At 44.8% G+C, this 23,249-nt stretch overlaps 2 protein-coding genes across 4 annotated transcripts in view; both read left to right on the forward strand.

The window, feature by feature from the left end:
* The window catches only part of FBXO16 (F-box protein 16), a 38,425-nt gene extending 34,195 nt beyond the window's left edge, over nucleotides 1-4,230 (forward strand). Inside the window, exon 9 of the mRNA XM_049819284.1 lies at nucleotides 1,831-4,230. Coding sequence (XP_049675241.1) covers nucleotides 1,831-1,898 — 68 coding nt within the window. The 3' untranslated portion in view covers nucleotides 1,899-4,230. The remainder of the gene's footprint in view (nucleotides 1-1,830) is intronic.
* A 3,670-nt stretch (nucleotides 4,231-7,900) lies between these two features.
* Nucleotides 7,901-23,249, forward strand: part of ELP3 (elongator acetyltransferase complex subunit 3) — an 88,992-nt gene continuing 73,643 nt past the window's right edge. For all 3 annotated transcript variants that reach the window (XR_007508382.1, XR_007508383.1, XM_049819317.1), the window contains exons 1-7: nucleotides 7,901-7,997; nucleotides 9,494-9,593; nucleotides 10,487-10,625; nucleotides 12,931-13,001; nucleotides 15,383-15,446; nucleotides 17,308-17,376; nucleotides 19,203-19,357. Coding sequence is in view for 1 of the 3 variants with exons in the window: in XM_049819317.1 (XP_049675274.1) it covers nucleotides 7,979-7,997; nucleotides 9,494-9,593; nucleotides 10,487-10,625; nucleotides 12,931-13,001; nucleotides 15,383-15,446; nucleotides 17,308-17,376; nucleotides 19,203-19,357 (617 nt within the window). In the remaining 2 variants the exon portion in view is untranslated. The remainder of the gene's footprint in view (nucleotides 7,998-9,493; nucleotides 9,594-10,486; nucleotides 10,626-12,930; nucleotides 13,002-15,382; nucleotides 15,447-17,307; nucleotides 17,377-19,202; nucleotides 19,358-23,249) is intronic.

Here is a 23,249-nt window from a genome sequence, read left to right on the forward strand (position 1 = left end):
TCAGAAGTGACAGCGGGCTCAGTCCAAAGTCCACGGACTCTGCCAGGTCCTGGATAGATGCCAGGAGGAGCTGGTATGGTTGGGGTGGAATCAGAGCATTCAGCAAATTACAGGACAAAGCAATCAACTCCAGGGAGACAACAGCTGAGAAAGCAGCTGATCTGTGAATGCCTTCCAAAAATAAGGAGGCAGACTGACACCGTCAAAAACAATTTTATGCCATTTCAGTCTAGGGTTGACTTGGGCAGCTATTCAGGATGACGTCACCTCTTGATACACCCAGCATCTCCTGAAGGTCCTCAGTGCCTGCAGCCTCCTGGGAAAGTCTTCTGGTATCTTTCAGAAGCACGCATCATTTGTGCAGATTTTGGTGACAGTCCTATTAGTTAGTGGGTTGTCAATGTAAGGATTGCAATCTGTGCCCCCCTGATGATTTTTTAGAGTGCAAGAAGGGTAGTGGTAGTGGATAAAGAACCTGGAGCGAACAAAGGAGAAGAGGCTTCTGATGTGATACTGTTAGGATTTTCAGAGATCACAGGGGTAGAGTGAGGGGAGCTCCTACAAGGCAGTGACTATCCAGTAATTACTGATGATCTGATCTAGAAAGGGAGAAAATGGAGACCTCCAACGTCCCTTTGGATCTCCCCAGCATCTAGCAGTTTTAGCAGGTCCATAGGCTAACCCTCACGAGGAGGACCCACAGTGCAAATGAGTGATCGCAACTCCTGTGGGAGATGAAAGAAAGGATCTAAACACAGATGAAGGATGATACATAGGGGAAAGCACTGGAATGAGTACGATGAGGCCCAAGGAAAACAAGTGAAGACTACTTCATGTAGGAAGCAGTACATAAGTGCATCCTGGCCATAAAAGCCAAGAGAGGAAAGCATGAAGATCAGACTAGAGGGTTACAGAGCCTTCGGAAGGTCGTACGCCTTGGCTGCATTATGGGTTGTTCCAGTCAATCAAGGGAATTCCGCTGGTCTGGCAGCAGTGTTGTGGCCTCCCAGGAATGTGGCACTCAGCTCTGACTGCTGCCACCCGGGAGGCACTGGGAATGGGAAGAAGGTGTTTCAGTCTTTTAACTTCTGCAACCCAATCTTCAACTGCTGTTGAGGTGCCGTTTAGTGTCATCAAAGAGTATGTGGGGGATAGAGTAAGGGGAGCTCCTGCAGGGAAGTGCCCACCCCCGTGATTATTAATGAGTCCATCTGGGTGGAAGATAAGGCGCATGCAGGGACGTGCAGCGACCTGTCTGAGCTCTGCTGCAGTCACTGTCTTCTACATGATAAGGAATTTTAAAACTGTGCACGAGGGAAGTGCTAGGGAGAGTGGGGAGGCAAGCTACCTACAAACACCACTGCTGTAGTATAAAAACTACCGAGCTAAATTATCCCTGAGGGACTGCATTTGGATTAGGGGCAATTTGCAAGGCAAAACTATGTATATTTTTTTTATCAGAGAGAGACAAATCCTATCTTGATCCCTACAGTGACCTCTCCTGGACCTTTGTGATCTCTGCCAGGCTTTTCCCAAGGTACATTTACCAACTTTAGATAGACCTCCAGGTGGGATTTAGCAGGGTATGTTTGCAGATTGTTAGAAAGGTGTGCAGAAAAAGTAAAGATGTTTTCATTGATGATTATTTCCTCTATAATGAGAGGATTAAGGGAAATTGTCTTTCCATTCAATCCAGATTTGTGAAGGTATTTGAGGTATTAAATGCCACCAAAATGCCAAGGATTGGCTGAGTACTTAAATATGTTTAGAATCCGAGTTTTCTGACTAAATTAATCTGTCTGATTCTTACATTATTTCTCTTTCATCTAGCATCTCTGCTTTTTGAGGCTCAGCCCTGGCACATTCCTCCATCTAACCAAGGATCTGACACAGAGTAAGGGAGAATTCAAAGCATCTTTCATCCCAGCAGAACAGAAGCTCATCTGCCTGGCACTGGGGAAACACCAGCAATGTTACCCGAGTCACAGGCTATGCTCGAAGAACAGCTGCTTTTGAGTCCTCCATAAGGACCCAGCTTAGTTTTTTTTCAACTGTTGCTAGAAAAGACTTTCTTTACTGACCTCACTACACAATGCAAAGAAAGGGGCATGGAGGTCCTGCATCTATTCTCACTTAGGCTGGTCAAAAGAAAACCTAACTGCCTTGCAGCCAGTTTAGACAGCAAGGTGTTGGAGCAATGGCTTTATACTTTTTTTGGAAGTACCGTACTCAGTGCAATGACTCCTGCCTGCCTTTGGGATCTCCAGGTGGGATCTCCTGTTTCCAAACTGGAGTACAGTCTAAGTCTGTTTTCCTGTTGTGCTTCTCAGCCTTGTTTCCTGTTGCTGCTGCTATATTCTCTTTTTCTTTTGGGTATGTCATCTCTGCAGAGTTTACGTAGGCTTTTGACCATGGAGACACTTGTGCAGATCCTTGCTAGAGCTGCTGGACCTCACGTGAGCTTGCCTGTGCGTCACTTGGTCATCTTGGGGCATATCCCATGTGGACACTGCTGCTCTGTGATGCTTTGCCAGTGAATTAGAGTTGTCTGTCACTGTGGGCACCGAGAGAATTGTGGAAGACAAGGGGGGACTACCAGCCTGAGTGATGGAAACCGTACCCTCGCTACAAAGTGAGTGGGTTACCACCAATGTTCATGTGATCCCTCAGCTGTAACCTACAGCCCCTGCCAAATCAGCTAGACTGTGAAGCAAGCACCACAGCGTTCAAAGGAAAAACCTTTAATATGCGGGAGAAGGAAGGCTCAGAGAAAACATTTGAAGAAAAACCTAGTTAGAACTGTATTGAAGACAGAATCTCATGTTAAACAAGCCAACTCGATCTCTTCCATCACGTTAGTGAGAAGGAAATCAAATCCCACACTCTGGATTGCAGCATTGCACATGGCTCTGTGTGGAGAGCTGGCACTAGTCTACTTATTTAAGAGAATGTAAATCATGTGCTTTTATTTGTCTTTTCCACAATTAAGGAAATATCCAGTAAACGTTATGAATAGCAGTTTTTAAGGATAAGGGGACTGAATGCACAGCAACTGTAACTAGTTGCCTTACCATAACCCAGACTGAGAGAGCTGGGATAAAACCGAACCTTTCCACAGTTTAGGAAGAGCCACACAGCATGCCCATGAATTCTCAAAATTTATAGACTAGAAATCATGTTTCAGAGAAAATGCCAACTACTGATTGACAGGGATTAGGAGAAGACTTCTGCTCTGTGAGCAGATCATTCTGCACTGTGTCACTTGAGGGTTTCAAGTTTTTTGGCATGAAAGACATTAACCATTGTCAAGACCAGGCACCGGGCACGATGTACCACGGATCTTACCTGAAGGGAGAGCATCCAGCAGGAGACTCAGCCCATTGGGGTACTCGGTCGAGTACCATGTGAATTACAGCTCCAAATCAGTTGGGTAACTCAGTGCATCTCCCTCTCCCAGATGTTGTTCCTTCATTTTTTCTAGCTGCCCTGGATGCTTGGCAGGGGGAGTTCTTCTCAACCAACATGACAGCCTAAGAGCTAGTTAAGTCTAAGCTAGTCACCTCTCAAGTGATCAGCTGAAAGAGGAACTTGCAGATGGCAATTAGCTCATATATCTTGGGATCTGTTGATTATGCAAGAGACCAGACTGACTAATTTTGATTAAGAAAGCTAACTTTTGAGCATTTAAAGTCAGGTGGGGTAAATCACATCCAAAACATTCATGGGCATCATTCCCTGGTATTGCAAATCTCTCCTCACAAGCCTTTTCCCCCAGGAAGCCAAGTTAAACTGATTGCTTCATGGGTGTTTCCTTGGCTTCTTAAGACCAAACTGTTGTTCCAGCTTTTTCTTTGTCTCCGTTAGGCAGCCTGTAGCTTCTCGTGGCAGCAGTTCAGCGCTAGGTCCGTGTAACAAACAGCAAATGGCTATGCAAGGAAATGATGGAACCCTGCAGCAATGGTTTTTCTTATCTCACCAATGAGCATACTCGCCAGAAACATAAAGTTCCCAGGGTCTGACTGGTCCTGGAGCTGAGTGCTTGGGCATTACTGCAGACACTGTGCCTTCACTGCACCAGATCATGTAGCTTAAGTACTCACTATACATTTTAAGGCTTAGGCCTTCTCTGATTTATAAAGTTTTTGTATTTATGATGCTGTAAAATAACTAAGAGTAATGTCCAGGAACATACCAAGCCAAGTAGTCTATCTTTGAAGTAACAGCAGACCTACGTAATGCCTTGATGTAATTCCTACCAATTATGTTATTAGAATAAAAATATGTGTACTTACAACATACTTTACAATCATTCCTGAGGTCGCAAAATGGGTCAGAATCTGAAAAGGAGACAAAAGATACAGAGAGACAGACTCCATCACCTGCCTCTGCCACTGAGCTGCTGGCTGGCCTCAGGCAAGCCGTATCACCGTCTGCGCCCTGGGCTGCTGATCTGCAGAGGCAGATGGTTATTTACCCACCTTTATAGTGCGCTTCCAGATACACTGATAAGAAATTGCTAAACAAGTACAGAGGAAGGTTGTTATGCCTTCGCCCTTCCTTGTAGATGTGCATTTCCCTGCACTGCTCGGCATTTCCAGATCCTGCACAACTCTCATTAGCCACAGCCTTTGATTAAAGAACTGAAAGTACCTTTTAAACCCCAGAGGCCAATGAATCAGCATTGCTGCATCTGAATTCCACCAGTACAAGCAAGATCAGAATGTGAGCCCTAGGCTACAGCCCTGCTCAGATGTGGGGAACAAACCCAAACATGCCAGCCGCCCTCTTACCTAAGCTTTACCATCCGTTTCTGCCCAAAACTCCACCTGCATTTACCTGGTGTTCCTTGCCGGGAGCAATGGCAGAGGTTGGTACTGTAGTTTGGCTTTGTAGCCAAAATGAAGTTATCCTAATTATCACTCTTCTGAGCTACAGAAACAGAAACTTGGGAAAAGGAGTGTGTGTAACTGAAGTTGATGGGGAGTTGCAGGTGGGAGCATGGTTGGATTAAAACTGAGGATTGTTGGAAACGTCCAACTTGTGTGGCAAGATGGAAGATGAGCGAACGCGAGCTGTTGTCAGGGAAGAGCGACCATTCAGAGAGCGAAGTCTCAGCAGTGGCATCAGGGTTATAATAGGTTAAAGGACAGTTACCAAAAAGCGTGGAGACCTTGCGGCAAAGGGAAAGCAGCTAATGATAGTAGCTAAATGTAAGATAAAAAGTTGCTGTGTTAGGTGGATGAAGCTGATAACAAATGGAAAGCACAGCTCGGCTCACGTAATGAAAGGCTAAGGGGATGAGGAGGCAGTGACATGGTGTGTAGGGTTGTGTTTAAGGTGGTGTGGATTAAGGGGGGAGCTCTTAGACTGATCGCCTTATGGGGTGTCTCGCATGGGCATCCTACCTGTCCTGTGCTCTGTGCCATTCCCAACAATGACGACATCCTCCAGATGAACGCTGTGTAGTATATGCACCACCAAAGGGATTGCTTTCATACCCCAGCCAGCCCAAAGAAGGGCATGGTGAGACACACAGACAACCCTTGACTGCGTGGCCGCATCTGAAACGTCCTTTCCTGCACAGCAGCTGCTACAATAGGTTTGAGAAAGGTGATGGTAGAAGATGCATGTCTGGATAGATGCTTTGTTACTGTTTGTGCAGCCCGTATCCTGAGCGCAACCACTCTCTGAACCATGGATAAATTGCTGGTTGGCACAGAATGCTTGGGAGACCCCTGGGGAGGTAAAATCACAGGTAGGGACAGGTCCAGACATTGCAGGGCACTCCCAGCACATCCTGTAGGAAGGAAGCTGAATTCAGCTCTCCAAAAAGCCCTGAAGGCAGGAGAGAGGTAGCGATGGGAGCAGATGGTCTAAACCATGTTTTCAACCTGTTCCATCCTGGGATCTTGCTTTGTATAGGCAGGATGCTGCCAAACCCACCCAGCAAGGTGGGAAGGCAGGATGGTCTCACAACATGTGCACACACACATACATCCTCGTACAAGGTGCCTGCCAGGCTGCCTGTGCTGACCTCAGGCACCAGTGCAGGCTCTGGTTGCTTTATAAACCAACCCGCACAGCGGGAACAGCCGGCCTGCAGCTCCTTCCATGTGCCCTCTTCCCTCCCTGCAAACCCTGCTGACCCTTCAGTCCCCAGGCCCACACCGGTTGTAAGCGTGATGCCAAAAATCTTTGGGTCAGCCATCAGTCAGGAGGTTTTTAAAAAACGGTTTTTACCAGCCCATAAATCATAGAATCACAGAATGGTTTGGGCTGGAGGGGACCTTAAAGATCATCTAATTCCAACCCCCCTGCCATGGGCAGGGACACCTTCCACTAGACCAGGTTGCGCAAAGCCCCATCCAACCTGGCCTTGAACACTGCCAGGGATGGGGAATCCACAACTTCTCTGGGCAACCTGTGCCTCACCACCCTCACAGTGAAGAGCTTCTTCCTTACATCTGATCTAAATCTACCCTCTTTCAGACTAAAGCCGTTAGCCCTTGTCCTATCACTACATGCCCTTGTAGAAAGTCCCTTTCTGGCTTTCTTGTCGGCCCCCTTTAGGTACTGGAAGGCTGCTGTAATGTCTCCCCAGAGCCTTCTCTTCTCCAGGCTGAACAACCCCAACTCTCTCAGCCTGTCCTCATAGCAGAGGTGCTTCAGCCCTTGGATTATTTTTGTGTCCCTCCCCTGGACCCACTCCAACAGGTCCATGTCCTTCTTATGCTGGAGGCCCCAGAGCTGAACGCAGAACTCCAGGGGGGTAAATCATAAAACCGGGTCACTCAGCAGTTGCCAGCATCTCTCTTCATTTTTTCCTGTCATTTGGTGGTGGGTTTTTTTCTCTTTTTGGTGGCCTGTTTTTCCTTTCTGCCTGTTCTTTCCTCCTCCACAGTCCTGTTTTCTCATCCAGACAGCCTCTCCCCTCTGCTCACTGCTTGGTTCATGTTACTCACAGAGATCCACCAGCATCTACTGGTTCACCAGGATGCCACCAGCAAGGAGAGTTGGGAGCTGGCGGCACCAGCGAGGCTCTGCCAACAGCAACAGAGAAACAAAAGCAGACAGTTCCCCACTCCAGATGTAATTCAGCCGTGGAACTCCCTGCCTGGAGAAGTGGTAGATGTTGACTCTCATGTGGGCTCTAGAAGTCACTGGAGATTCATGGAAGGATCTGGAGCTCCTTTCATAGGACCACAGGAGAATTAGGGCTGGAAGGGACCCCAGCAGGTCTCTGGTCTGACCTCCTGCTCCCAGCAGGGTCAGCTCTGGGATCAGCCCTGGTTGCTCAGGGCTCTTCAAGCCGCTCTCTCATCCAGCCGCTCTTCAAATCCTCTAACGAAGATGACACAACCGCTGTGGGCAACCCACTCCACGCTTGGCCGGCCTGGCGATGAGGAAATTTCTCCTCACGCCCAATTTGAACCTCTCTCCTTAAAACTTAACACCCCTTGCCTCCCGTCCAGGTCCATTCCCAGTCAAACGAGCCCCTTTCCCTCAGCCTCTCCCCACAGGGAACCCCTCAGCTTCTCCCCACAGGGAACCCCTCAACCCTGCCCCAGCTCCCCTCCTTTGCGCTCCCCAGGAGCCCGCAGGCCTCCGACGCCCTCTCGGGGAAGGACTTTTTAGCCTTTTAACAGGAAAATCCAGTTCATTTTCCTCTCCTCACGCCGACGCTTTGCTACCATCTAGCGCTGAAGAAGCGCGGCGCCGCGCCCGCCCGCCCCGCGGTTGTCTCCTCACGGCGCCCCCTGGCGGCCGGCGGAGGCACCACCCCACCTCACCAGCGGTGTTGCGCATGCGCTGTACGGTGACGCCGCCACTCCCCTCCCTCCCTCCCTCCCTCCCTCCCTCAAACACCCGCCGTCCTCTTGCCGCTTTCCGGTAGCGCGGCTGGAGGTGCGGCGTTTTTACGACTGTGAGGGGGCGGTGTCGCTTTACGGCACCTAGTGGCTGAGGGGGAGCCGCCAACATGAAGCAGAAGAGGAAAGGTACTGGGGGGGGATCGTAGGGTGGCCCCTGCCCTTCTCTCAGGAGCTGAGGGTGGTAGGACAGGGTTTTGCTGCCTTTCCTGGCCGTGTGTGTGTGTGTGTAAGGGGGCACCGAGGGGCAACGCTTGACCGTTTGTGTGTAAGGGGGGTGCTGAGGGGCAACGCTTTACTTTGTGTTTGGGTATGGCGGGGGGGGCTGTGGGGCAGAGCTCCTCCTCATGTTTCCCCCGGCCTTGTGGGGGTGGGAGCCGTGGGGTGGCAGGGCTTTACCACCCCCCCTAACCCTCTGTGTGTGTGTGGAGTGGGAAAACGAGACAAGACCTTGCTCTGCCCCCTCCGTGTTCTTTTGGAGGTGGGTGAAGGGCCAGCCCAGACCTTGCTTGAGGTTTGGAGGGACTTGGCACCCCTCTGTGAGCCACCCATTTTCTTTTCCCAACGTTGAATTGGGCGCTGTCACTGGGAGGCAGAAGCCTTTGCACCCATGTGGGTGCTCAGGAGTTTGCCTTGCTCCTGACTGTCAGATGCAGAATGGGGTGCTGGGGGCAGGGAAGTCTGGGTGTTGGTGGGTTTTTTCCCCTTGCAGCAGAGCAGAAAAAAACTGGGGGAAGGATATGGGGCAGCAAAGATGGTGCAGCACAGCATGGGGCTAGCAGTGGCCTGCTCTGTCCCACAAAACTACCTTCTGAGAGGTACCAGATGGGAGCATTGCCGCTGTGCTTCTCCCAGGTGGGTGTAAATGCTGCCAGATTTCAGCACAGCTGGCACGAAGAAAAGCTTGTTGGAGTGGTTGTGCACCCAGCTGTGTCCCTGCTGGTGGGTTTTCTGATAAGTTTGGTGTGTATATTTTGCTGTCCCAACACTTGTTGGTGTGGACAGTGCTGCACAAGGTGAAATAAATGCATGTTGTTGTTAGGAAGCATGGATGGATCTCTCTTAATAGCAGTGCCCCTCTTCTCCCAAAGCTGATATGGAAAAAATGTAAGCAATGTATACAGTCTATGCAGTGCGGACCCTTGTTCAGCATGGGGTGGGTGTATGAGGTGCAGCTGGGAAGCTTTAAGGCACTGATAGCACTGTCCAATGCAGCGTACCCTCTCTGTGATGGAGGGGAGTTCATAGAGCTGGCCTCTTTGTTCAGCTTGCCCCACTGTCCTTCTCACGAACGCGTTCTGTTCCTTGCCACGTGTTCAGGTAGTGTCAGTCTATTCTACTAACCTTCTTTAACTTCCAATGACTTTTTGTTTCTAGCTGTTGCGCAGATTTCCTTGATGCAAGGCAGAGTTTGTCCTAGAAGTAGGAGAAAACCAGCAACACAAGGCTGTGACTGTCATTTTTTTGGGGGAATGCTGCAAGTCAAGAGTGATAACGCAGCGGCAAAATTCCCTCTGTAGGCCACTACTGTAGGAAATACTAAAAACGAACTACAGAGCAGGTTGTCACAAGCAGTTAGAAAGCACTATCTCTACACGTGGTTTGTTGTTTTGTTCTCATTTCAGGAGATCTCAGCCATGCAGAGCTGATGATGATGACAATAGCTGACATCATAAAGCAATTAATTGAGGCTCATGAGCAGGGAAAAGATGTGAATCTGAACAAGTAAGTGGCTCTGGGATAATGCTGAAGAGCTGGTCCACCAGTGATGAAAGTGTCCTGTACAGTCTTATTATGTTCAGGCTTTATTTTAAAATGTTATATTTTCACAGGCTTCTGTCATTTCTCTTACCGTTATCTGATAATAAAGACACCAAGATCTGTAAATTCTATGGTGATTTGCTACTTCATTGGCAATGCTGAGAGTACAAAATGGGTTGTATTGGTGAAAAACTGTAAGAAACTTGATATTGCCTTTTTGTATTTCCACCTCTGTTCCACCTCCTTCAGTAGTTCCAAAGTCAGTTCCATGAGGGAAAGGAGAGATTAATATAGGGATAAAGATAAATCAGATTTTCTTAGCAATGTGTAACAAATGAAGTAGTTGCTTACAGAAAGTTATTCCTTCTTTACATATGTGGAATAATAAAATCTGAGTTTGTCCCAATGTTGCCATTTCATTTATATGGTATCATTGCAAACTTTTTGCTGGTGCTGGAAATAACTGACATGAATGTCTTAGAAATGAACTAGCTTGAGTCTGCGTGGGTAGGGGTTAATCACATGGAAGACATGAAAAGAATTAAATTACTGAAAACGGGTAAGTGAGGGTCTGTTGGCAGCTTTCACAATGTTTTGATAAAGCCATATTTAGAAGGAAAACATACAGAAACTGAGAACGTTGGCAGTTGTTGCATATCAGCATTATTTGGAGTGTATTTTCAGTATCTTGGTATACAGTGCAGCTGTTGCAAGTTTAAATAAGTTACCTGGAAAGGCAGTTGGGGACAACCTACATAGATCTCCATGTAACTGAACAGTAATACAATAGCACTGCTGTGGAATATGGATATGCAAGTCAGAATGGAGTTGTTAATTTGAGCTATTTCTGCTTTCAGGCTGAAAACCAAAACGTCGGCAAAGTATGGGCTTTCAGCACAGCCACGTTTGGTTGACATCATTGCGGCTGTTCCACCTCAGTACCGCAAGGTGCTGGTACCAAAGCTGAAGGCCAAGCCTATAAGGACTGCTAGCGGGGTAAGCATGTACATCATTCTTTCCATCCACCACCATCCTCCCCTGCTGTCACCAATAAATTGTATTTAATTGTTTTCAAAGTCCAGGGTATTGAATGTCCACAAGCTTTAATATAGATGCACTGGCTGCATTGCCAGCTTCCAGGTTGCCTTTTCGGTGATGTTGTGCCCACAGGGCGATTGCTTTCAAAACATTTGGGAGAAGAGAAAGAGGAAGTGTGGAGATTTTGTTTCAGAGCAGCATGTCTTGTTTTTTAGTTGCTGTAGAAACAGCGCAGCTTAATCTGCAGGCCCTCTCAGTGAACAAAGGTAAAATGTTAGTATTCAGCTTGTTTCTTTGAAAGGTGGTTCAGGCTGAAGGCAGGAATAGAGGTACAACTAACATTCAGCTGTGTGTTTTTAAGCTTCCCTACAGTATGTATAGCATGCCTAAAGTCAAGTTAACAAAAAACCCCAACCAAACAAAAAAACCCCAGAAATCCAAAATCCAGGAAGTGTTCAATTTTTATAACTTAAAAAAAAAGCGCACTCAAAAAACCTCAAACAAAACCACAAAAAAACCCCCACCCCCAAGACCCCCCACTTAATTTCTTTAATTTCTTCTTTCTGGCTATAGAATATCTCATTAAACTCTTACTCCAACCAGGATATCGGAAAACTGGAAATTGGGTATTCTGAGTTGGGTGCCCCAAATTAGTGGACGCTAGAAAATCTTGGTGTGTCTGCATCTTCTTCCCTCTGGTCCTTTTTACAAAAGAAGATGGCGTCTTATGTTATGCTTGCATTTAGTGTATGAAAAGCAGTTGTGAGATCAGCCAGGAGAAAAAAGCTTGTCTCAGGTGGAGGGAGGAAGCTATGTTTATTTTCTTTGGTTTACATCTTTTTGTTTCTCTTCATCTCTCCCCATTTTCATCTTCCAGGTGGTGTTTGGTGGCACACTCTCACCCTTACGCTGTTTTAGGTACATATTAGATGGTCCTAGTGAATACCTGAATGTCAGTGTGCATCTTTTTGGCAGGGTGGTTAATCAGATTTGGTATAGGACACCTGGTTCTTTATAGCAGACTGCCATTTTTTTCTGAGTTGTGAAAATATTAAATAATAGGATTCCTATGTCTTGATATATTCGTTATCTCCTTCAAAGGTTGACACACAGATATTCTAGGTGGCAGACTAAGCAGAAAACATCTTTAAATAGTCTCTTGCAGGTGTGCTGTGATGGGTTGACCCTGGCTGGATGCCAGGTGCCCACCAAAGCTGCACTAATACTCCCCTCCTCAGCTGGTCAGGGGAGAGAAAATATAGGGAAGGGCTCATGGCGCAAGATAAGGACAGGGAGAGATCACTCACTAATTACTATCACAGGCAAAATAGGCTCTACTTGGGGAGAATTAACTTCATTTATTACCAATTGACCAGAGCAGGGTAATGAGAAACAAAACCAAATCTTAGAACACCTTCTCCCCACCCCTCCCTTCTGCCCGGCCACAGCTTCACTCTTAAATGCTCTACCTCCTCCGCCCCGGCAGCACAGGGGGACGGGGAATGGGGGTTGCAGTCAGTTCATCACACGTTGTCTCTGCTACTCCTTCCTCCTCAGGGCGAGAACTCCTCACTCGTCCCCTGATCTGGTGTGGGGTCCCTGCCACTGGAGACAGTTCTCCACAAACTTCAGCAGTGTGAGTCCCTCCAACAGGCTGCAGTTCTTCACGAACTGCTCCAGCGTGTGTCCCTTCCATGGGCTGCAGTCCTTCAGGCACAGAGTGCTCTAGTTTGGGGTCCTCCCCAGGCTGCAGGTGGAGATCTGCTCCACCGTGGACCTCCCTGGGCTGCAGGGGGACAGCCTGCCTCACCGTGGTCTTCCCCACGGGCTGCAGGGGTATCTCTGCTCTGGCGCCTGGAGCATCTCCTCCCCCTCCTTCTGCACTGACCTGGGGGGCTGCAGGGCTGTTTCTCTCGCATATTCTCACTCCTCTCTCTCTGGCTGCAGTTTCTGTTCCACAGTAACTTTTTTTCCCCTTCTTGGATCTCTTTTCCCAGAGGTGCTACCACTGTCACTGATGGGCTCAGCCTTGTCCAGCAGCAGGTCTGTCTTGGAGCCGGCTGGCATTGGCTCTGTCGGACATGGGGGAAGCTTCTGGCATCTTCTCACAGAAGCCACCCCTGTAGCCCCCCTGCTACCAAAACCTTGCCATGCAAACCCAATATATGTGCATGTATACATAGCCTTCCAAGATGCACTTTATTTTAGTAATTTCAGAAGCAATTACTGTAATTTCTCTCTTCTGTAACTCTGCTTCTTACAGATTGCTGTCGTGGCTGTGATGTGTAAACCACACAGGTGTCCACACATTAACTTTACAGGCAACATATGTGTGTAAGTATGACAGCTTAGGTGACCTAAGAGGACTGTTTTCCAGTATTTCTGTATAAATCTAGTACTGCGGTAGCATTGTACTGGGGACAGGCTTCCTTTCTGCACAAGTGCAAAGTGGCTGATTGCTGATACCTGCACATTACACTAAAGAGTCTACTTGTTTTCAGTCTTACTTCAAGGAAGAAACCTTTTTCTTTATGGGCCAAACCCTGCTTACCTGAGTAGATGTACAGTTTCGTGAATATAGTAACCGGGAGAATGTATTAATGATCAAATGTATGTTGTGTTACTGTGTTAGGGTGCGCAGGTGTTTTGTGCATATGACTGGGTATGTAAGCAGATTGGAGAAGACTATTACAGAAAAGAAATGGGGCTCAATCTGAAAAGTTTGAAAACTGCTGAACTGAGACCCACCTGAGGAGGTGCAGGTGTTGTCTGCAAAAACTTGCTTGGTGTGACAGTCTGGTTCTGCCTGGCTCTGGAACGAAATGAGAGCACAGATGGAAGGGAAGGCCTCCAGCTGCCAAGAGCTTGTGGTGTTAAGGGAATAGCTTCTGAGTTTTATTTGAATTGAGAAACCCAGGCTGGGTTTACCTTGAAATATGTTACCTCTGCTTGACTTCAGAGTCTGTGCACCTGAAATCTTGTCAGTTTTTTGGTGGGGTTTTTTTTTTCCAAACAATGTCAGTTCATCAATTTCAAACCATTGCTTCTCTTTCCCACCTTGTCACTCCTGAAACATCAGTGTGTTTCACTACCAGCTGCCTAACAGAGTGAGCTGGCTCCGTTCTTGTTTTCGCATGAGCAGCTATTCTGTTTGAGATGTTCCAGGTAATTACGTATATGAAATGTCTTCAATTGGATGGCATAACTTTTGCCAGCAAATTAATTTGGCCATGGTAATTTGGTAATTAATTTTATAATGGTGACAGATGACTTGGGTTGAGTTTGCAGGGCAGGCAGTGAGGAAACTAATCAATTATACTGTGAACCAAATGTGTCTGATTTGATAGAGACGGCATTATCTTGGTGTCTGTGCATTTGAGATTTGCATCATAAGTAACAATACGCTGACTGCTCTATTACCTTTTCTGTTGGAGGTGCTCAGCACCTGGAGCTAAAGTAGAAGGGGTTGTCAACCCTCTCATCTCGGGTTATATTTGAGCACAGAATGGCTATAGATTGGTCATTAATCCCACAGCTCTCAAAAAAAAAAAAAGCGAAGGACCCTTCAGAATAAATTTATATTCCTTTTAATTACTGTCTGCTGTGTACCATTCCTTTCCTGGCTAGCAGTCATGCTGTGAGAGCTGCAAGTCTGTCTTGCTCTGTCACAGAGTAAGAGTTTCAAACAAGCCTCTAGATGCAGAAACTGTAATTTAATACCAAACTGCCATACAGTTATGCAGAATAAATGGACTGTGTTCTTTTGAAGTAGTCTTAGAATGCTGTATTCATTAAATAGCACGTTCCTAAGTTCAGAAAACAAATGTAAATGAGCTTTCTCACCATCAACATATTTAAGTTCTATAAATTTCTGGAAAAGAAATGTAGGTTGTGTAACAGGATGGTATCTCTCTTTTATGTCTTGCTGTGCCAAACAAAAATCATATGTTACATCAAATGAGATGATGTTCTTGGTGGAATGGTGGAAAATAATTAAATTATTTATGATTGTAAAATTACTTTTTAATATCTAATAATCTGTGTGTAACTATTACTCCAAAACTGTATGGCAGCTCCCTAAAATAATGCCGTGTTGCAGAAATATGTTCACAGTACATTTTGTTTCTAGTAAGTCTTACCAAGTCGTTTTATGTGGCTGTAGTCATTTGACAGGTCTGAACTGTTTTTTTGACATCCCATTCTCTTTAAAATTAAATGAGACAACTCTTTTGCACTGTATACTTAGCGTTTGTAAACGTACATAGGCTCACTTCCTCTCAGTGTTACTGGGTATCACAGAACTGCTGTCTTCAGCATGTGCGCTTGGGTCTGTACCTATATTTACATCAGGTGAAGCAGAAACACTGGAATTCATTCATTTACCCCGTACTCTCAGGTACTGGTCATGAGCCAGCTTTAGTCTGGAAGCTGTATTGCAGCATTAAGGTCCCGTAGTGCTTGAGCTAATAAGGCCTTCCTTTTGTGGATTTTTTTTTGCCTATATGAGAGCTCCTGGATGCCAGGGGAGTGGTTGGTGTGTTGCTGTGATCGGGCTGTCTCAAGTTTGCGTTCCCCTGTGTTTCTGATGAGAGGCGGGGTAGTTAGAGCAGCGTCTGCTCAGACGGCACCCGGTTGTGTACCCATACCTCAGACAGATTTAAGTTGTTGCAATTGTATGAGTTTGATGCCCATTTTCTGTCTTTTTATATTTGCAGATACTGCCCAGGTGGACCCGATTCTGATTTTGAATATTCAACACAGTCTTACACTGGATATGAGGTATTACTTTTGTCTGCCATAATGCATTGCCTACACTCTCTATAAACTTGGGTTAAGCTGCTCTCTATTTCTACAAATTCACTCATGTTGCAAGAATACAAAACAAAAGCAGACTTTATAAACTTCGAGATCTAAAGCAGCTCAGCTATAGGACTGGAAATTCTTCTCAATTACTGTAGCAGTTGTTTCTTTCTCCTCACCTTGCTGCTGTTTATACTGTTATACATGCAATAAGCTGTAGAGCAGGAGTGAGCAGCCTGTGATTCTGAGCAGGGCAAGTGCAGCATTGTGGCTGTACCCCATGACTTGCTGGTGTGGGAACAGCTGTTAATCTGAATTTCCAGCTGTGGAAAGCGATGAGTGAGTAAGAGCAGCTGAAGGTGACATGTCCCGTGGGACATTGCTGCATGCAGTTTGTTGAAATGAATGCTAGCTGTGATTCCTACAGCAGTTATCAGTCTGCATCAGTTTTCCTAACTAAACAGTCCTGCAGAAACATACAGTTTTACTCATGGCTTAATATGGTTTTAAGGGAAGGGTACAGAGAAGGCAGAGCCAGAGTCCTAAGAGGTGCCCAGTGGAAAGATGGGAGGCAACAAACATGAGTTAGAATGCAGAAAATTGTGCCTTAATGTAAGAAAAGAATGTTTTAACGTGACAGTTGTCAAACTCTTGAGTAGGGATCTAGAGAGGTTTTGATAGTGACTGGACACAGCCCCGAGCATTCTGTCCTAGCTGGACCTGCTTTCAGTCCTGTCCAACCTACAGGACCCAGAGGATCAGCAAAGGTCAAGCTCTGGAAAAAAGCCCATTATTTAGTTGTCCGTGCTTCTGAAATTACATTCATGCCCTTTTATGTCTCTGTATCTGCAGTGATATCTCACTAAATATATGTATTTCCAAAGTAGTGCTGTCCTGTTGTCTGGAGAAAGTTTAACAGCAGAAGATCTCATTGTGACTAAATTATTGTGACTGATTTTAATAAAACAACTCATAACTATGGTACAGCTGTAAAGTAGCAAAATGAGGTAAAATACAAACTGGATTAATTTGATAAACAGTGATGCAGCATCCTTTTAGTATGGAGTTTGTCTGTTGTTATCTACTTCTCAGTGACCTGAAGCTTGTCCTGTTAGTGCAAAGTAGGAAAATCCTGTGTATATGTTACCGCTTTATAATTTGTGTTGCTTTGGATATGTTGTATTCATTTGTTTAGTACTAACAGCATGTGGGAGTTGTGCATGATTAAAAGAGTCCTCATCCTTTAGAGCTTTTAATACAACAGATGTGAAATACCAAACAAATCCAGGATACACAAGATACTTGAAAACCTTATCTTAGAGTATTATTAATAGGCTTACATCAGCTACTAATATAAAAAGTTGTTAGGGATTTCAATTGGAAGAATATATTTAGCTTATAAAGAATATTTGAAGTTTAGACTGAACTCTAGAGGACGCTGCTTGGATAACTTGGGCAAGTGAAGAGAAACTAAAATGAATGGGACAGAGAAAGTGGTATTTCAGTTTGTGATTTTTCCAATATTTTTTGTGACTCACTACAGAGATTCTTTATCCTGTTGTAATGCACTAAAAATTTGAAAAATTGTGTCATTCTTTTTATGTCATGTTACCATTTCAGGAGGAAAATGTGTTTTGTTACAATTAAAAAAAAATTTAAGGAGCCAAATTCATATTTACAGTTGGATGCACTCTTTGGTTGTGAGTTTGAAGGCTTTAGGATCAATTAGGGTTTGAAAACTTCAGCGTCTGTTTCAATGCTAAAAGTTGTCTTTTGTTCTTTTTCACTCTGTTCTTTAAAAAAAAAAAGTTTACAAAATCAGCATCCTTGTGTTTTTTAGCCAACGTCCATGAGGGCCATTCGGGCTAGATACGACCCCTATCTCCAGACAAGACACAGAGTGGAACAGGTAAATTTTTACAGTGCAAGGGGGATTCATTGTGGTTGTGATGAAAATAATGCAAATGTTTTTAATTGCCTGAACTGGTGGGCTGAAAGGGTTGTGATCAGCAGTACTCAGTCCAGCTGGAGGCCAGTCTCTAATGATAAAACCCAGTGGTCAATATTGGGGCCAATAGTGTTTAACCTCTGTGTTAATGGTGTGCATGTTGGGACAGCACACTGTCAGCAAGTTTGTAGATGAAGCAGAATTGGGAGGAGTGGATGATAGACCAAAAGGTTGTGCTGCCATTCAGAGACACCTGGACAGGCTGGAGAAATGGGCTGGCAGGAACCTCTTGAAGTTCAACAGAGGGAAATGCCGAGTCTTGCCTCTGGGAAGGATCAACCCCAGGCACCAGTACGTGCTGGGGGCCAGCCAGCTGGAAAGCAGCTTGACAGAAAAGGACCTGGGGCTACTGGTGGACACCAGGTTGACCATGAGCAGCATTGTGCCCTTGATGCAAAGACCAGCAGCCTCCTGGGCTGCATTAGGAGGAGCGTTGCCAACACATCAAGGGAGGAGATCCTTCCTCTCACCTCAGCGCTGCTGAGGCTCCACCTGGAGAGCTGTGTCCAGTTCTGGGCTCCCTAGAAGCAGACAGACATGAACATACTGGAGCAAGTCTAGCACAAGGCCACTGAGATGTTGAAGGGACTGGAGCATCTGAAAAGATGCTGAGAGTGCCAAGACTGTTTAAGCTGGGGAGGAGAAGGCTTGGGGGAATCTTACCAATGTGTTTAATACATGGTGGTAGGCTGTAAAGAAGACAGAGCCGGAGCAAACTGAAACATGAGAAATTCCATTTGAACATCAGGAAACAGTTTTTAACTGAGGGTGACCCAGCACCGGACCAGGTTGCCCAGAGAGGTTGTGCAGTCTCCGCACTTTGAGACGCTCAAAGCCTGTTTGGACACAGCACTGAACAAACTGCTGTAGCTGATGCTGCTTTGAGAGGAGAGATTGGACTAGGTGATCTCCAGAGGTCCCTTCCAACCTCAACTTTTTCATGATTCTGTAACTCTACCTTAGCCTGACTTGATCCCCATGGAAATATTATTTATAGACCTTCTAATTGTCTAACTGTCATTTCTATTAGATAAATGACAAGTTTTCAACCTTGTATAAGATCTTATCTGTTCTGAACAATACCTGATTACTAATAGGAGATCCTATTACAACAAAATTGTACTGGACTTGTGTGACAGTTGCTAGTTCTTGGTAATTACTTACATGGAGAATGTAGTACTCAAATAGTGGCATTCCTACCAAAATGATTTTTTGGGGGTCTTGGCTGGAGAGTTAGAAGATTTGAAGAGTTTCTCAATCCTATTCTGCTTTGACTGGTTTCCTGTTTATCTCCAAATCCATTGGAAAATTCTCCATGGATTCATTGTAGTCCTTTTCTCCCACAAGTTTGTGAGGAAAGTTAGTTCTCCAGGGACTGAAGCAGATGCAAGAAGCTTTTCCTACTGGCCATATCTAAGCTGGCTTCAAACTGGACCCAGTGTAACTCCATCAGCAAGATGCTAGGCTCAAATAATTCTGCTTTGTCAAGAAAACCTATGTGCTGGGCTCAATATCTGTGTTGTGTTCATGCAGTAGAAAAATTAACTTTTGAGGGTTTTTTTGGGGGGTTGTAAAAAATCTGTACAAAAGTAATAATGGTTTGTCATTCATAAAAGATATGACAACTAAAGAAGGAAATGCAGTGTAAGAATGTCAGGGTTTTCAGAGAAGTCTTTTAGATTTAGTCCCTGATTGGTAACTTTTTCCTGGTACTTTTAATTTTACAGCTGAAGCAGTTGGGCCACAGCGTGGATAAAGTAGAGTTTATTGTGATGGGTGGAACATTTATGGCCTTGCCTGAAGACTACAGAGATTACTTCATCAGAAACCTTCACGATGCCTTGTCAGGTCACACTTCCAATAATGTAGCAGAGGCTGTCAAGTAAGCATCTTGGTTTTCCTTAGTGCAATTGTTTAAAAGTGTTCTGTAACTGTTGTAAGAAAAAATACAGAAGACAAAAAGTTGTTTTTTTTTTTGAAAGACAGTGTTTATCCAGATATGTATTTAGGCACAGCATATTTATAGCTCAACTTGCAGCATTGCTCTGTGTACTGCATAGCACCAGCAGAAGATAGGGCTGTGGTTTATCTGTTTTCTCATGTAGGAACTGCTAAGCTTCTAATTTCTTGGCATTCCATCTGGACTTCTACCTTTTATGCCTCATCACCTTGATTTTTAGTTGTGATGAATCACATTGCCATGGGATTGATTTCCTTTAGCTGGGATGGGGAACTGATCCTGCCTTGGAGGGAGGCCAGACGTCAGCTCCTGTAAGGGATGACTCACCCCCAAGAGCGTCAGTGCTCAGGAGCTCCGAGCCCCTTGCAATCTCAAACGCAGTTACCCTTGCAGTATTTTGGTGTGACAGGGAGATGCTCTTCTTATTTTGCAGTTGATGAATGGAAAATCAGAGGCTGATTTATTTGTGTGCGCTTTGGGTCATTAAATACATAACTTTTCAGTGCATTTTGCAGTATAAAACTGAGAAGAAAAAAGAGATTTGACGTTTTGGAGATGTTAAAACTAGGTGAGCATCCCTACTGACAGTTTTACTTTGCTACCTTGTCATCATTCAGTGCAGTGGATTTTCCTTGATACCATTATCATCTACTAAAGAAAACGGTTTTAAACCTGAGTAGGACTACTAGTCTTTGCCTAGTTTTATGTCTACCTTCGTGTTACAAAGGTGTACTTTCATTTGGTTTTCCTCTTGAGGGCAGCAAACACTTCTGCTGGTTTTCCTTGGGTTTTTTTTTTTCCCTCGGCATTCAAAGACCAGACAAAAAGTGCTATGCTGCTCTTTCCAATTGGATTTTATCAAGATAAAATAATGAACAAGTTGGGAAAAGAATTACTTTTCTTTTGCTCTAGAGCCCTGGTTGTGAGCACTGAGGGACACAGCTCATTATGGAAGAAGGGTGGTGTTAGCAGGTTGTCTATTCAAATTAGTGCTGTCCTTATACATATGTTGGGTGGTTATTCTATACTTTTTCTGCTGCAGGTGTCTAGCTAATTTTATTGGACCTAAAATTGTTTTTTGAGTAGCCTGTCCTTTGCAGATTGAGGAAACTATTTATGACACAGACTGTGTGACCAAGTAATTTTAAGTGCATGCAAAAACCAAGTGACTCTGAAGTCAGTGTACTGCCTTGCAAGCACGCTGATTGAGCAACGTGAGAAAACTTGCACTAACAACGTGTGTTTTTTTCCAGCCGATAAATAAAGGTTTATATTTTTAATGTAAAATTAATGTTAAATGCTTAGTAAATGAAGGTATGTGGGAGTTACTCAAGTTGCACTTCCTAAATATTCTAGAGGCAAGAAAAATTGGTTCAAGATGAATCAGACCTTTTATTTTCTGTGCTTCTTGCATTTAGCTGTTGTACTGTGTCACTGCAGTACTGTTTTGAGATGGTCAATGACACTCTAAGTAAACGCTCAAGGTTGAATTTATTTCTCTTTGTACATGGGGATTCAGCCCTTCTCCCTCACTACTTCCATCAACAGGCCCTGCTACATGGGGAATACTGACAGTATTTTACTTGTTTTATATTGTGGGCACTGCATTCATCAGTAAACTGGGATCTGGTGTCTCTCACCCCTTACTTTGGATGGGATTATGGTAGCCTTGCAATTTTTCTTCCCTAATGGGAAAAAAGACCTTCAGCCAGGATACTTTTTTAAAAAGTCCTTCTGAGCATGACCTTTGATTAAGCCAGTAGAGCATCTATCTGTGTAGGCTACAGTTCACCTAACAGTGAACGCAGTTTTTTCCCCTTTTGTCCAGTCATTTCTTTACTTTGTCCTAAACTTAAGCTCTGCTTCTGTGAGCAATGCTGTCTTTCCAGTGATAGTGATATGCTGACCTATAAGTTCCGAATTGTGCAGCACTGAAGGGCTCATCAATCTGGTATCCTCCTCTTGACATAATTTTTAATTTTCTTCCTATAATACTTTGTCTTGATCAGCCCACTGCAGCTTCTGGTCCCAGTTAATCTGATAAAAAGGATGTGATTCTGTCCAGTTTCAACCAGTACAGTATGATTGTAGCCTGCCGTGGGTGTATATACTGTTCCTCACCAGGAACCAGCACTGCAAGTCTGACTAAAGAAATTAGTCCTCAGTCTGTGTTGGCCCTTGGACTCCAGCTGATATTCTGAGTTGGCTGCTGGCTTTCTTGCAGGTACAGAGTCTTAGGGTAAATCCAGCCTCGTGGTAAATCAGAGCTGCAAACCCAGCAGTGCCTGTATGAGAGAAATGATGTGGGACTGGGAATGATCTGTCTTGGGGAAGTGGGGCACTGGTCTAGCCAGCTGCTGCCAAATACATAATTCTGAAACTGTGGCTTTATAGTCAGTGGAGAGAGCAGGATCTTCACAGGATGCCTCAGAGGGTCTAAGATAGGTTGCTGCTTTAAATTGTGTCCAGGTTAACTGGGCAGCTGACTCGGGTGTGAAAAACTCCCTTTATACCTCTATTTATAAAGTGGTAGGAGATCCTTTTTGTGTGAGTGGGCCTGAAGCGAGTTAAGATCTTGGTTTTTATGGATACATGAACAGGACACAAGAGTAGAAGTGACTGTATTTACATACATGAACTCACCAACCAGAAGTGTGTTTTTTAAAAAAGATAAACAGAGAAACTGCTATGCTTTAATAGCAGCTCTGTTGTGAGTGGAGGAAGGAAGTACTTCCCTGAGAAAGTGTTGCTGGTGTTTAATATTTCTGTAGCACCTCCCTCTTGAGGTAGTAAACACTTTTTAGACTATTCAGACAGAAGTCTTTGCTTGAGGTTCTTTGGTATGCTTGAAAAATAAGTTGGCCAAGGAATGAGTAAAGAATAGCAGAGCCGGAGGGGATCTTTGTTTTGAAGAGAGTGTGCAACACAACTGAGAAGTTTTAATTTTTATCTGCTGAGAACACCACTTAGGAGATTTCAGTGCAGTTCTGGATGCCTATCAAGCAAGGTTGTGGACTTGGTGATAAGCTTCCCTTCTTTAGGAGGAGATTTGTAATTACTGCTAAAAAAATCACTGCAAGACAGATTTTTTCATGTTGTACACTAGAGAAATACATCTTTCTCTGGGAGTTGTTCCCATCAAGCTGAAGTGTTGATTGTGGCTGCTTTTGCTCTTTTCCTGAGGACAATGAACCAAGAAGGTGTAAAATACACATGCAAATGAGAATTGCTGCTCCCCATCATTTTGCTCCTCTCACCTGACCTGTGAGTCATTAGAGGTGCTGGGCATATTTAACTGCCACCATGACTCACCACTTAACTCCAAGGGCTGAGCACCTCTTTTCTGAGCCAGGATCTGACTTTTAATTAGTGAAAGAGGCCAAAGGAGAACTTGCCTGTGTTGGGAAAGGCAGGTGTCAGAAAGGTCGGTCCCCTTAGGCTATGTGCCTGTGCAGCTCCTTGGATGGCAGCATCAAGCCTGGCTTCTCTTAGTGTTTTTAAAAATGCACAGAAATTATTTTTAAATTTTTATTTTAACAGTATCATGTGTTGTCTGATGTTCAGTCTGGTCATAAATCACATTGTTAATGGTGAAGTAAGAAGGGGATAAAATTGCTGGAACCTCATGTTCTGCTATTCGAGTATCTTGTGTACCTGATATTCATGTGATAGTATTCAGGTGTACAGCAGACATAATAACTATTTCCATAATAGGTCTGTTATCCAAGACTAGTTTGCCTTTACATCTACTCATCGGTCAGTAGTCTCTTAAAAGACTTACTTTCCACTTGCATCATGCGCTGAAGCCCAGAAC

This window comes from Accipiter gentilis, chromosome 16 (assembly GCF_929443795.1).
Source record: "Accipiter gentilis chromosome 16, bAccGen1.1, whole genome shotgun sequence".
Lineage (NCBI taxonomy): Eukaryota > Metazoa > Chordata > Aves > Accipitriformes > Accipitridae > Astur > Astur gentilis.